At 54.9% G+C, this 14,031-nt stretch overlaps 5 protein-coding genes across 5 annotated transcripts; 2 read left to right on the forward strand and 3 right to left on the reverse strand.

Moving 5' to 3' along the window:
- Positions 1–956: 956 nt before the first annotated feature.
- On the forward strand, positions 957–2,613 carry PG998_005857 (glycoside hydrolase superfamily; the record flags this gene model as incomplete). Its single annotated transcript, XM_066872675.1, has 3 exons — positions 957–1,652; positions 1,748–2,032; positions 2,092–2,613. The coding sequence occupies 3 exons, from the start codon at positions 957–959 to the stop codon at positions 2,611–2,613; spliced, it is 1,503 nt and encodes a 500-aa protein (XP_066732772.1).
- A 231-nt stretch (positions 2,614–2,844) lies between these two features.
- Positions 2,845–4,627, reverse strand: PG998_005858 (uncharacterized protein; the record flags this gene model as incomplete). Its single annotated transcript, XM_066872676.1, has 3 exons — positions 2,845–3,220; positions 3,294–3,424; positions 3,560–4,627. The coding sequence occupies 3 exons, from the start codon at positions 4,625–4,627 to the stop codon at positions 2,845–2,847; spliced, it is 1,575 nt and encodes a 524-aa protein (XP_066732773.1).
- Positions 4,628–5,443: 816 nt separating this feature from the next.
- Positions 5,444–6,899, forward strand: PG998_005859 (uncharacterized protein; the record flags this gene model as incomplete). The annotated part of the gene is made up of 2 exons (XM_066872677.1): positions 5,444–5,530; positions 5,664–6,899. 2 exons carry the CDS (start codon positions 5,444–5,446, stop codon positions 6,897–6,899), a joined length of 1,323 nt encoding a protein of 440 aa, XP_066732774.1.
- A 601-nt stretch (positions 6,900–7,500) lies between these two features.
- Positions 7,501–8,766, reverse strand: PG998_005860 (uncharacterized protein; the record flags this gene model as incomplete). The annotated part of the gene is made up of 4 exons (XM_066872678.1): positions 7,501–7,739; positions 7,852–8,456; positions 8,592–8,666; positions 8,750–8,766. 4 exons carry the CDS (start codon positions 8,764–8,766, stop codon positions 7,501–7,503), a joined length of 936 nt encoding a protein of 311 aa, XP_066732775.1.
- A 1,561-nt stretch (positions 8,767–10,327) lies between these two features.
- Positions 10,328–12,236, reverse strand: PG998_005861 (fha domain containing protein; the record flags this gene model as incomplete). Its single annotated transcript, XM_066872679.1, has 4 exons — positions 10,328–10,984; positions 11,043–11,136; positions 11,190–11,513; positions 11,566–12,236. 4 exons carry the CDS (start codon positions 12,234–12,236, stop codon positions 10,328–10,330), a joined length of 1,746 nt encoding a protein of 581 aa, XP_066732776.1.
- Positions 12,237–14,031: the final 1,795 nt, after the last annotated feature.

The following is a 14,031-nucleotide window of genomic DNA, read 5'->3' on the forward strand; positions in this document are numbered from 1 at the left end:
GATCAAAGGTGTATTTTACGGTCGTTCATAATCAGTTTGTCCTTGCCAATATCCATATCAGGTAGCAGTTCAAGATACCACTCGTTTTATTTGCTTTATTGACACCGACAATTCCCCTTCAAGACTTCCCCCGATACCTGCCGGAATAAACCTGGGCCCTACTTAGAGATGAGGGTTGGGATCTGTACGCACCCCACGTCAATGACCGGATTCACACACACATGCAAACTCCGCACCATGATGTCTCACATTCAGCAATCCTTAAGAAGTGTCGATATTTGTCCTACAGCATTTGACTTGGGAAAGGCTAACGGCGTTCTCTTTCGTGGACCTACGATCAGTGTTCTTTGCAGGCATGACCTACCTATTGGCGATATGGAAGCAAATGACTGAAGCTGCGAGACACACTTCGCCATGTGACATTGAGTTTTATGCAGCGAATAGGGGCGATGAACAGTTTGGGCCTGCATTGATGCATCGAGCGGCGGGGTTTGCTGTCATGAGGCTAGAGACTTGCTATCTCGAACACCTTGGAGAGGAGGGGCATGTGGACTGAAACACGACACGCATGTGGCGGCTGTCACTTGCGACTGTCACATTGAACTCATATCGTCGACACTCCACCGGCAATAATCCTGATTCACTTGCTTGGAAGCTTAATATCGGATGAGACCTATTCTCTCTGTACAGCGTTTCGACTTTTCCGATTATGTGGTTTCGTTTTATCTATCATCGACAATCTCTTATAAGTGTACTTATGTCCCGTCTCTCCCTCCCTCTCTCTCTTTCTCTATCTCGTTCTCTTTTGGCATGTTTGGATTTCATCAAATCTGGTTGCTCCTGGTCAATCTGGATGGACACGAATCCAAAGGATGAGGAATTAAGCACGTTTGTTATCTTACGCATACGTATATAAATTCTTTAATCTGGCACATTGCAGCTTAATGTCCGCGAAAATGAGGCCCCTTCCCAACCACGTTTGTCGGCTAGCGGTGCTATGTTCTGCCCTCTCGTCAGTCGTCAAAGTTTCGGCAGGTTCGTTTCTATCACCAGGAGCTGCTGCCGTTCCTGCGGTTGAGGCAGATGGTGTTGGTATTACATCCAGGGCGGCGTTGTCATCACCATGGCCCAATGGCCCGTTTGTCACTTCTGATCGCTGGGTGACCGACGCATCGGGCAACATTGTGACTTACGCGGGAGTCAACTGGCCCGGCCACATAGACGTTATGATCCCCGAGGGCCTGCAGTACCAGTCCGTCGCCGCGCTTGTATCTAAGGTCAAGTCGCTCGGCATGAACGCCGTCCGCCTGACCTACGCCATCGAGATGGTCGACCAGATCGTGGACAACGGCAACCGGGACATCCCCATCTCCAAGGCCTTTGTGGATGTCCTGGGCCAGGAGAACGGGACCGCTGTGCTGCAAAGGGTGCTCGGAAACAACAAGGGGATATTCGACGAGAACACGACGCGGCTGCAGGTATTCGACGCCGTGGCCGCCGAGTGCGCCAGGCAGCAAATCTACGTGCACCTCGACAATCACGTCTCCAAGGCCGGCTGGTGCTGCAATCCCTTTGACGGCAACAGCTGGTGGGGGGACAAGTATTTCTCGGCAGCTAACTGGACGCGAGGGCTGGCGTACATGGCTAACCACGTATGTTTTTTTCTTCTCCTCTTCCTCCCTCGCTCATAGTGTCTCGATGTGTAGATTGCTGTGTCGACCACTTCGATAGCTAACCCCGCCAACAGGGAAAGAATTGGCCTAACCTTATGTCCATGGCCCTACGCAACGAGCTGCGTCTTCCTATCTTCAGCGGCGGCAGCCCAGAGCTCTACAACTGGGACACCTGGTACAAGCGGATGCGCGAGGGGGCCGATGCCGTGCACGGGGCAAACGGCGACGTCCTGGTCTTCCTGTCGGGCCTGAACAGCGACAAGGAGCTGGGCCCTGTGGTCCAGCAGGACACGACGCTCAACGGCGGTTCCAGCAAGTTTAGCAGAACCGACTTCAAGGGCTATGGCGACAACAAGCTCGTCCTCGAGCTGCATTACTATGACATCCTGCGCGGCAGCCCCCGCGCGACTGCGACCAGGTAAGCCGGGAACTCGACGACGCTGGCTTCGTGGCCCTGGGCGACAACAATACCTCGACGCGATCGAACGCCGGAGGCGACACGAACCGGTTCCCCGTGCTCCTGACCGAGTTCGGGTTCCCCCAGGACCCGACCACGTGGAACATGACGATCCACCGGTGCACTGAGAAGTTCCTGGCGGACCGACAGGCCGGCTGGACCATCTGGTCGCTGGGCGGCAGCTACTACATTCGCGAGGGCACGCCGGACTACGACGAGCCCTGGGGGCTGTTGAGCCATGACTGGAGCGACTGGCGGTCGCCCGAGCATATCCAAGGCGGGCTGCGGCCGCTGGCCAAGGCGAGCCTGGCTGCATCGGGAGGACCAGCTCCTCCGGTGAAATCCTCTCCCAACCACGATGGCGGTGCCGGTACCGGCAAGGATGGAACTAATAGCGGTGGCGTGCAGCGACGGGGACTCTCAATAGCACCGCTCTGTTTTTGGGCAGCTTTGACGCATTATATTGTTGCCTTAGTTCTGTAATGTAACACATAGTAATGATAGGGGTAGATGGATTTCATTAAAAGTCGTCAGTACGTAATAAAGGGGAAAGACAAGAAAAAAGGTGTCCCCTAAACAACATTAGCATCCCCCTGTTCGTCCGTCCATGCTCATAGTCATATCATGCCCATCATATCTCCAATCCCTCATATTTAAGAATATATCGATCGCTCCACATTACTCGTCGTCGTATGGCCACATCAATTAGCGTAGTTAGTTGGGCTGAAGGTTCGCTGGGCACAGCTTCTCCACATCATGCAAGTTGATGCTCGTGGCCACCACACCATCGGCGGGCGCAAAGTCACGGACCAGGCCGCTGTCGACCGAGGTGTACTGAGGCCAGTCCACCAGGGAGCTCATGGCGGACGCGCCGCCGTTGTTGGCCACGAAGTCCAGCCACGAGTCCTGCATCAGGTGGCTCACTTGGTACTCGAACTCGGTCGAGTTGCCGCGGTAGAGCGGGGCCGTGCCGAAGATTTGGGGCAGCTCCGACTCATGGTAGGCTCCCAAAAAGGGCCGGGGCGACACGTTGGTAAAGTTACCCGAGTACAGGTAGCGGTAGACGGGGATTCCATTGGCGAGGCGGACGCTGGAGGTTCGCATCGGGTGTGAGTACCAAGAAAGAGCAAAAGGGGCGGTTGAGTGGGGTTGGAGGCACTTACGTTGCAGCTTTGTAGGCAGGGCAGAAGAAGAAACCAAAGGTTACGGCGTCGGCCAAAGTCATGTTAGGGCCATTCGGGCTGTACGGCACGAATGGAATGCCGTCTTGCGTGTTGCTCCCTACCAAGGTAGGCTGTTCATAGTCGATGTATTAGTATACATGTCCAAGGCCGCCATAAGGGGTATTTCATGAACTGGAAAACAAGCGAGCACAGAAATGACGATTTTGGCGACAGCTTGTGATGACTGATAGAACAGCAATACTTACGATCTTGGCAATCTTGCCGGCCAATGCGCGAGCATTGTAGTCGGCGAACAAGGTCCTGTTGTCCACGACAGGGACAAAGTTGATAGGAGGCTGAGTCAAGCTATCTTGATATTTCTGCAGGAAATTCTCGATAGTGAGGGCGTCGACCTTACGCATGCAGGCGAGTTCCGCCGCGGGACTGAGGCCGCCACAGCCGACGTTCGACGCCACGAAGGTGAAGTTGGAGTGCGTTGCCTCGTCGAGAGTGGATATGTACAGAGAGATAGCCGGGAGGAACTCGGTGCCCGAGTCCATCAGGAGCGTGTTGACAATGGGATCTTCGGGGTACGCGTAGGAGTATTCGCCGACCGAGATCCCGCCAGCGCTCTCGCCCCAGAGCCCAATACGTTTGGGATCGCCGCCGAACGCCGCGATGTTGTCACGAACCCACTCCACTGCGGCACGCTGGTCCAGCAAGCCGGGATTCTCCTCATCGAAGGCCAGGCCCGCGGCGTTGGGGGAACCGAAGATGTTGACGCGGTAGTTGAAGACGACGACGAGGTGGCTCTGCGTGCGCTGTACCCACTCGGCCGGGATCTGGTAGGGTGTGTTTACACCACCGTACTGGAAGCTACCGCCGTAGATGAATATAAGAACCGGCAAGTTCTTCTTCTGAGTGCCCCGCGGCGCCCAGACACTGGCCGTCAGGCAATCTTCGGAGATGGGGCCCGGGCTGTCGACGCCGCCCGGGAGGAACTCAGGCACTATCTGATTGTATATGTTGGGGAGCTTCGTGGCGTACTGTATACAGGACGCCGGCGTCTTGGTCGCGTCGAGGTCACCGAAGGGCTTGGCCAGCGGCTGGGGAGGTGCAAAGCGAAGATCTCCCAGAGGCGGTTGGGCATAGGGGATACCGAGAAACTCGCGAACGCCAGGGGTCGCTGCGTCTACCTTCCCGTGCACGACACCATCCTTAAGCTCTACCTTGAGATCAGAAGAACAAGGCTGTCTCGTGGGCTTGGAGACCGGGTTGGCGCCTGCAAGAGATGCCAAGAAGGGCAGCAGCACAGCAATATCTGTTAGAAGCATCTTGACTCAGAAATGTGTTGTTCACGAATGGCTCTGCGTGTTCTTCCGACGAGATTTCGGAGGTTGGCAAATCTGTTCCCTTTATAACAGGCCATCATGGCCGTGCCAATCTCCAGGCGTTGTCTGACCCCCTAAGTCATCTCCTATCTGATTATGCCAACGAGGGCGGTTGTGGAAGAACACGCCCTCATCTTGTTTGTGGCAACAGGCGAGGAACGGACTGGTGTTTTTCGTAGTGGGCTAGCCGCCTGGCCTAGGAGGCCTTCTAGGGGTCTTCCATACCAGCAACCACAAGACGTGAAGTTTGCGACTAGAGCCGCATGGACACATTCTCTTTTGGCTGTACCAGAACAGCATTACACCCGGCGTTGGCTAGCCGTGAGAGTTCAGGTGGCGTTTGTGTGGGGATTGGACCTGGACAAAGCTGTATGGACGTGGTATGGGCGAGAGAGCCAGAAGGGCCATGGCCCAGCAGCCATTGTACACAGGCGCATACAAAGCGCAAACATTGCGACGACAGGTTCGAGCGAGAGGGGAGGTGTAGTTGGTGAAGTAGGCCCATCGGCGCATCCAAATATCCAAATATCCTAATCGGGGGCAGCCAGCCAGTGCCTTAGCGCACCTGTTACAGCGAGTGCTCCACTACTTGTTCTGCCAATCACAAATCACCTTCTGAAATCTCATGAGTCAACTGACGGCTCTGATCAAAAAATATGAGAGTGGCTATTCTACATCGGTGACTAAAATCGATTTCACATCCTCTTCATGCGTGATCTTCCTCGTTATCGAAAGGTTACATAGCGACTTGCCACAAGCATGGCAGAAACCTCGCAGGCGCAAGAGGCGGCGTGCAATCGCTGTCACGAAAACCCTGGCACCCTCGACCTACGAGGGGCAGAACGAGTATGCCCGTAAATCATCCATCCGCCCCTCTGCCCCTTTCCGTCCCTCCCCTCGCCCCCCGATCTCAAGCCTTCAGACTCTTTTTTTTTTTGCTGGATTCCAATGCTAATATGCAACAAAAAACTACAGACAGTGTTTCTGCGCCTATGTCGGCAACAAGACCATCAAGCGCATGGAGCAGATGCAGCGTGAGACGCGCAATTCGGGGAGCAAGCTGCCCACACGCCCCCAGCGCTACCTGCTCGCCCTCTCCTGCGGCGGCACCGGCGCGTCCACCGCGCTGCTGAACCTGCTGCACGACAACCTTGCCCGCCAGCAGGCCCCGCAGCCCGCCAAGGGCACCAAGGGCGGCAAGGGCGGCGGCCAGCGTGTCCGCTTCGAGATCGTCGTGGCGTGGGTGGACTGCGATCTGAGCCGCGCCCCTGCCGACGAGACGGCAGCAGCCGAGACCCGAGCCGGGACGGAAGCGGACGCAGCGTGGCAGCGCTACAAAGCCCGCTACCCGGCCTTCGCCTTCCACCGCATCCCGCTCTCCTCGGCGCTCAGCTTGCCCACCGGTTCCATCGACTGGTCGGCCCTGCCGCCGCTCAACACAGAGGGCGGGCTGGCACCGCATGAGCAGCTCGCCGACCTGCTGTACGCGCGCCTCGCGACTCCGAGCTCGCGCGCCGATGTGCAGCGACTGCTCGTGCGCCACCTACTCATGGACGCCGCCCTGCGCGAGGGCTGCGATGTCCTGCTCCTGGGCACCAGCACCACGGCTCTGGCCGAGCTGACGCTAGCCGAAACGGCCAAAGGCCGTGGCTTCTCGCTGCCGTGGCAGATCAATGACGGCTCGTTCCAGCTGCCTTCCTTCGCGTCGTACTTGTCATCGTCGGGACCAGACCAGTCAACGTCGGAGGAGACAACCGCTGCCACAGATGCAACGGCCAGCAATAACAGCCGCCTCTCCATCTACCATCCCCTACGCGAGCTCTTCCGCAGCGAGTTACAGACCTACATAACCCTAACCTCGCCACCCCTTACCGACCTCCTGCCGCGCTCCTCGACAATAGTATCACCAGGCACCAAGGCCGCAGTCGTGTCCCACAAGGACCTCAGCATCGACGAAGTCATGTTGCGATACTTTGCCGAAGTCGAAGCTAACTACCCGTCCGTGGTCGCCAATGTGGTGCGGACGACCGGCAAGCTGGAGCGGCCGCAGGGCGGCTCTGCGGACAACAGTACACGGCAGTGTGGACTGTGCGGCATTGTGCTCGACGAAGCGGGCGACGAGCGGTGGCGAGGCGAGCTGGGCGAGCAGGCGCCCGACGTGGAGGAGCGGAGGGGGAGGTTGTGCTATGGCTGCGATCGGTCTGTGAATGGCTGATAAAGTAGATGAAATAGAGCAAAGGAAAATATTAAGAATTACAGAAACTAAAGACTTTCCTATTCCATGGCTTTCATCTCAAATCATGAATTGTGCTTCAATGAATTCCAGGCTCGTATTTTCCGCTCCCGCTAAACCCCTATGTATAAACACCCATCTACACCCTATCGCCGTACCTCTGGATCATGTCCCATAAACCATCTTAGGTAACTACATACCACCTATGCAGTAGCGTTTTCGAAGTGCACGAGTCCCTCTCTTTCTTCACGCTACCTTCTATAAGTATATATCCACAATGCCAGAAACGCCAAGTGGTATTGTAGAGTTTCTCTATCCGCCAGCATCGTCTCTTCCAAACAAAATGCCCCTATATCCCTCTTTTCCTTCGCCTTTTGTACATCAGGGCCAATGGCATGATATGGCGTGGCATATACGTTAGAAACTGTATATTATGTGCTTGGGTCTATCCACCCCGTCTATCATCTGTGTTATGGCAGAGAATATTCCCACCCTTTGCCCAAAGGTTGGGTATGTTGCGGCAACGAGACCGCCCTGTTGAAAATTAATTTGGGGTTCTTCCCTTTTCTACATTTGGTCACGCTCAAGCTTTCGTCAGTACGGAAGAAGGCAAGACCTTGGCCTCAAACTTCCGCATGAGCTTGTTGGTCTGCTCGGCCAAGCTGAGCGTCAGAATGGTGTGGGGCAGGATGCGGGCCAGATGCGGCAGGAAGCCCTTGTAGATGGCGAGGAGGCCCTCAGTGCGTATCGTCTTGCCGAGGCAGTCAAAGACGCCCTTGTACAGGTTGCCGTTCTGGTTGTAGAGACGCGACATGATGGTATCTGCAGGCGAGTGTGGCAGGCTTTATTAGCATCGAGTCTCCTTTCCGAGCGTTGCGCTACAGGCATGTGCGAATAAGAGAAGAGGGAGGGAATGAAAGAGAGAGAAACATACCCGGAGGGTGCATGAACACACAAACCACGAAGCCGCTCACCGCGCTACTAGCCAAGTGCAGCGGTGCGCCCTCCTCCATGCCCAGATGCCGAACCAGCCGGCGCTTGGCGAAGAAGTACGTGGGCAACTGCACACTACTCCCAAATCCCGTGCGGATCATAGCGGCGCCGACACCGCGGTAGAGACCCCGAATCCCCTCGGCGCCGTAGATTTGACGCAAGCCATCGGCGGCGTTACGGTACTTGTGTTGGGTGCCGACGGGCAAGAAGGGACTGAAGCTCTGGAGGCGGGTCTTGATAAGGAAAAACGGCGAGCCCGCGGCGGCGCCGATAATACCCGACGAGGCGCCGCAGAACATGTTGACGCCCAGGCTCTGGACTTTCGTGTCCCCCTTGTACAGGAGCGACGTCAGCGTCCCGCGCATCGGCTCGTAGAAACCCAGGCGGCAGCCGTTGAGCAGCACCTGGTAGATGTACGCGCACCCGATCCCACGGTAGATGCCCTTGACGCCCTCATTCCGCACGATGACGCTGACGCCGTGGAAGGGGCCCCGGTAGTGGTGCGGCTGGTGGCCTTTCGTTTGGAGTTCGCCTTGTAATTGCATTCTGTTCGTAGGGGCGCAAGCGCATGCTGATTAGCTTCGTTTCCCTCTCCATATTCGTCTTCCCCCCATGGCCCCGAGGGATTGCGACATGCCCAAAGAAAGACTAGCAGCGAGAAACAGCAGGACAACAACTCACCGAATCTTGACTGTCTCGAAGGGATGCGTAGCTGTGACGGCGCCGCATGCGGCTATACCGCCAGCTATGAAAGCCCTATAGCGTCGGTGACCTCATCGTCAGCTTATGGGTCTTTTTGTCGCGCTCCGGATCGGGCGCCAGCTTATCCGTCTTCTTACCCAGCAGTTGTCGACATTTTGACTTTCTCTTCCCACGCGCGCAAGCACTCCACGCACAAGCACGACCGAGTTCCTTGGGGTTGTGTTTGTTTGATTGTTGCAGCAGGCGCCGTGGTTCGGTTAGTCGAGGGAGAAGGGGGAGAGAGCTCTTGTGTGCGCTGGGAAATTTCCCAGGAAAGGACCCCGAATTCCCAATGTCGCGACAAAGCTCCGATGTAGGACGAATCCACTCGGTATACAACGGGCTATCGAAATGGGACCCGGTGGGGTTCTTCTTGTTGGATCGCAAATAAGTATGAAGGAGGACAGCAGCGCACTATAGCAGTACTATTCTGCAGAGCGTGAAGATGTCGTCGCTAAGAAGTGAATGGGAGGGAAAACTACACGATGCATGTTAAGCTTTCATTGGCAATTGCTATGGCCCATGGTTGCGCTTTCTTACATCAATGTACCAAAGAATCGGGTCTCAGCTAAGCCTTCTCTCTGGCTTGGTTTTCTGTGCCTTCAACTCCTTCTTCACTGAATGGTCCGAACTCGCTAAGGTCCCCCTGCTACTGCCCTGCTGTGTGGGGGGGAGAGCTGGCTTGTCTTGTCTTGTCCTAGGTGCTCGGTTAGTTCCAGCCCACAGCCGCTACAAGAGCGGTCGTAGTCGGCTTAACGAACAACTGCAAGCAGCAAGCAGCTTTAATAGGCCGAGACATCATCGTCATGGTGTCGATCTCTCCGTGTCATGTCGCAAGGCGGCCGGCCTAACACTCGACGTATTTACGGGCCCACGGAAGGGTCCAGCAGACCAGTCAATATAGTTGTATATCGAGATGTCTCTAACGGCTAAATCAGAGGCGTTGTGAATTTGCTACAGAATTCAAGATACCCTTAGTCGCCATATGTCATTTCTTGCTTCAACCGTTTCATATAAACTTCATGCCCCAATGTGGAAATTTTACAGAAACACAATATAATCTAGATGAATGCACGCATTAGCCGGTGTATTGTTCAAAGGACGCAGTGTAATAGACATCTGTATTTTGTCCCTAATCTCATCGTCGTCATCATCTGTGCCGCCACTTATTACATAGCCAGTCAGGCCCTGGGACAGACAGTATGGTGATGCATACATGTATGCTTCTCCATCCAGTCTGTCGCTCTCTCGCTCTCTTACCCTCTTGCCCTTTGCCATCAGATAAACAACCTCGTATTTCCGGCTGCCTGCTTGTCCAGATCTCCTGGTTAGCCTTGGCTTACCCAGTTAAAATAAACTCCTGCCAATGCATAACAGGACCTACAATATGCACCAAATCCTTCCCGCTATGCATTTGCCCTCGATGGCTCGGTCCCTGCCGTTGGACTGGGGAATACGCACAAACGAGACAATAAAATCAAATTCCCAACGCCAACTTTGATGGTATCACAAACTCTAGACATTTGGATGAGTACTACGACCACCTGCTTTCTCAACGTCGCATGTCCAGACAAGACAGAGCCCGGGGGCATTCTATGACTGGAGCATCACCTGCAGCTCCTTCGCGGCTCCGTGTAGAGTCGGATTTGAGGTTGCGGGTTGCGGGTTACGGGTTGCTAGGCCGCATTCAGGCCCACCCTATTTGTGGCCGCGTCAAGACTGTTCATAGCGCCGGGCCTAGATATATCTTGAGAAGCACGCCCGGCATCTCCATCAAAAACCCATGGCCCAGCGTCGTTACGTGGTGTCAAAGGCCCCTCGGTGCAGTTCGTTAACGGGGCTCCAGTTGGCGACGGTGTGCGGGTCCCGCGATTTGACGATGCAGCTGCAGTCGTCGTTCGAGAAGTAGTGGGGATGGCCACGGGGCTCGAGGTTGCGTGGGCTGGTGGTGTGTTTCCAGTCGCCGGAGAGCTATTCATGAGGACCGTGGAATCCCCCATTTCTACTTCTCGGGAGACAGCTTGAGGCACTTCTGCATTTGCTGCCGTTGCAACGTCGCTATGGGTACTTTGCGCACTTTGTGCACCTTGGCGGCTCGGCTCTGCTTCTTGTTGCGAAGCAGTATCTGCAAATGGGTTGTCGTTTGCCTCCTCGGGACCTGAGTCGAGTTGTTGCCATTCGTCCGAGATTTCTTCCACGTCCATGTCAAGGTCTGCCGCAGCTCGGCAGTTTGGGCACGAGAAAATAGGGTACGATGGCCCCATCAATAACTCCCTGATGCACTTGAAATGCCATGTATGGCTGCAAGGGGCAACAAATAGAGACTGGCAAGGCTAGAAAGTCGTCAGCAACGTCTGTCGAGACCGAACCCGCCTAACCCAAGACACTTACTGCTATTGCGTTTAGGCATATCGAACAATCTTGGGCATGCGATGCATTTGATGCCGCCGAAGTCATGTTTCTAAGTCGCTTGTGTGTGGCCATACTACGTTCGTGTCAGCTATGAAAGTACTCGAGGGCGGATGCAGGAACTCTTACTTGAAGGTATTGGGCTTGGCCTGCCAACCCCGGTTCAGCTCGATTCTCATCTTGACGCAACGGAAGATCATCTCCTCTCCTCCTCGAAAGTCGATTCCCAGCTGTACGATGTCTCCATCGTTGATCGAGAACGGCTTGGATTCCGTGCCTGGTGGGCTGAGCCGGATGTGATTAAGAAATGTGCCCGACGAGCTTTTGACATCCCTGATGTACCATTTGCCGTTTTCGAACCAAAACTCGCAGTGCCTTCGGCTGACGACTTTACTCTTGAAGCCTACGGGAGCGGACGAGGGAGCGTTTGACGGAACCGGTGCATGGTTTTCCCTTTCTGAGTAACGCCCGACTTTAATGATCTCCTTGCCAGTCGGTAATGTACGCGAAACGGGGGGTGAACGACAACGATTGCCTATTGGACCTGGGGTCGTAATGAGCGGAGAACCTGATGCTCGGGAGTGCATCGGCGGGCAAGTCGCCCGTTGTGGCTGATCGGGATCGTGTCATCTCTGCTGAAAGACCTGAAGACTCTTCCTGCGGACCCGTTGGACTCGACTCGTTGTTGGCGAGGCTCTGATGCTCTGCAGAATTCTCAACACTGTTCGGCTCGGTTGACGATGGTTCGGCACCAGCACTCGCGTTGTGAGATATATGGCCGACTGGCTGCGAAATAACTCGTCGAAGTTGTTCCCCGTTTGCTGTGGACGGCAACGGAGGGCGTGATTCGCTCTGGTCAGTAGGGTGGTTGGAGGTTCGCGATCGATGCTGTTCGGTGGCGGCTGATGTTGTCACAGATCTTGTGAGGGTGGCAGTTCGACCAAGTTGCGGCGCAGGCGATGCTGAAGAGGGCGAGGTGGTGCCGGACGTCGAGTTTGATGCGTGGCTGTCACGCGAAAGGATATGGTTTTGCGTATATGAGCGAAGATAACTTAAACCGCGTAGTCTGCCGGTCCTACTGGTATGATGGGCAGAAGATGACGTGGGAGAGGAGGTGGTGTTGTTGACAGAACCAGGCTGTAAGATGCCCGGCGACGGGGCTGGCTGGGTGAACATTGGAACTGGGTGAACGATGATTTTAATTTGGGGGGGCGGTCTTGCGGGTGGGTAGTCGGCGGATCTGCGACGAAATTGCTAAAGACGTAAAGGCGGGCTGACTGATAGAATTGCACCAGTAATGCGCAATCGATATCAATGGGCAGCTATTACCGGTACGATCGTTCTGTCTGTGTTTTTTTCTTCGCGTTTTTTCTTTCTTCTCTTGCTGTTTTTTGCCACGACGTACACCAGCGTGCCCTGGTCTGGGTTATCAATGCTCTCTCTCCGCGGCAAAGCGGCGTCGTTCTGCTTTGCTTTGCTTGGCTGCACTGGGCTGCCCCTGGGATGTTCGGTACCGCCGTTTCCCTGGAATCCTGGGTGGTCGTTTGAACGGTTGTGAAAGGAACAAATTGATTGAACCTAAAACGAAGACCCTGATTGAGATATGGGGGCCAATGCGATGGGTGAACAATAACAGATCTATCAGGCGATAGATATCGTGGCCGAAGAGGATGCCGTCCTCTCCTTCGAGATCACTTACTGGGCGAGCGTTCGTTTTAATGACCTTCTGGGCTGGGATACAGTTGTTTCATCCAGCGTATACTCAGCATGTAAGTTGGCTGCCGCGAGGGTTCGGTGGGGTTGAAGTGTCCAGTGAGTGGTGAGTGGGTGGCTTGCTTGTGTGGACAATCTAAAAGGAATATGGCGAAAGTAGCGGGTGGGATTTCAGGTACTCTCGGGATGTTGGCAGGTTGGGGTTCTGATGCGGCTCTTCACAGTTTCTTTTTATTTCTTCTTTTTTCGAAGAAGAGAACGTCAAGGGACGAGGAAATTCGGGATGTGAAGTTGCGAGGTTTACGGCAGGGCAGGTGAGGCAGTGTCTCCAGATGGAAGTCGGGTCGGGTGATACGCAAATAATGAGATGAACGATGGCGAAACTCCCCGATAAGGGAAGGGAGAAAACTGGAACGAGGGACCTTTTTGGTCCAGTCTCTCTTTTGGACTTGGGGCCGGTTGTCAGTCAAGGTCAAGTCGGGGTTATCGAAGTTGCATGTACTTCCGATTATACTTGACCTACCAAGATAAAAATGGTAGAGCCCAGTGCTAGCAACAGAGGATCCTACTAAGCTTACCTAGGTATCCGTCGTCAAGGGGATGGGCCTGGAGACTGATTCGTCAAGTCGAAGGGAGATTCGAGATTTTCCGTGCGTGCTGAGGCCTGACACTTGAGGGAACAAATACCGTGTTATTATTATTAGAACCATAAGACGAGACGGCATAAGCCCGCCCAACCTGCTTGCGTTGCTTTGCTTCTTGCCGGGTCACGCCAATACGTGTGTAATGCGAGGCAGAGGCAGTAGGCAGTAGGACTTTGCTTAGGTAGGATAATGGGTCCCGAGCCCGACCACTGACGCCACCGACGGGTCTGGCAAAAGTTGGGGGTGGATTCCTGCTGCAGGAGGTTCGCTGTGGGAGGCCGTGGGAGGTGAGCTGAGCGGGCGGGGGGGCTCGGCGGTTGGGAGGGGTTAGGTGGGTTTCGATTTCTCCAGGGCTTCTAAGACTTCTTCCTCGGTGGCTAGACCTTTTAGGGGGGCGGTCCAGATCTCTGTATCTGTTCTTGACCGTCGACAATCTCCCAGGAATGTGTTCGTTCGAAGGGGGGTTTGCTGGGGGTGCGTCAGCCGCAGCAGGCCTTTATTAGCCGCACCAGGGGAGAAGTAAGGTACGACTTGTTTCTTTGAAACCTTGCAGTTTTTGAAGCACGAGGATGACAGAAGTCTTTTGGCTCAAAGAAGCACCTATTCTACATCGC

The sequence above is a fragment of the Apiospora kogelbergensis genome (assembly GCF_038363985.1).
Source record: "Apiospora kogelbergensis strain CBS 113332 chromosome Unknown utg000003l_segment0_segment0, whole genome shotgun sequence".
Taxonomy (NCBI): Eukaryota; Fungi; Ascomycota; class Sordariomycetes; order Amphisphaeriales; family Apiosporaceae; genus Apiospora; species Apiospora kogelbergensis.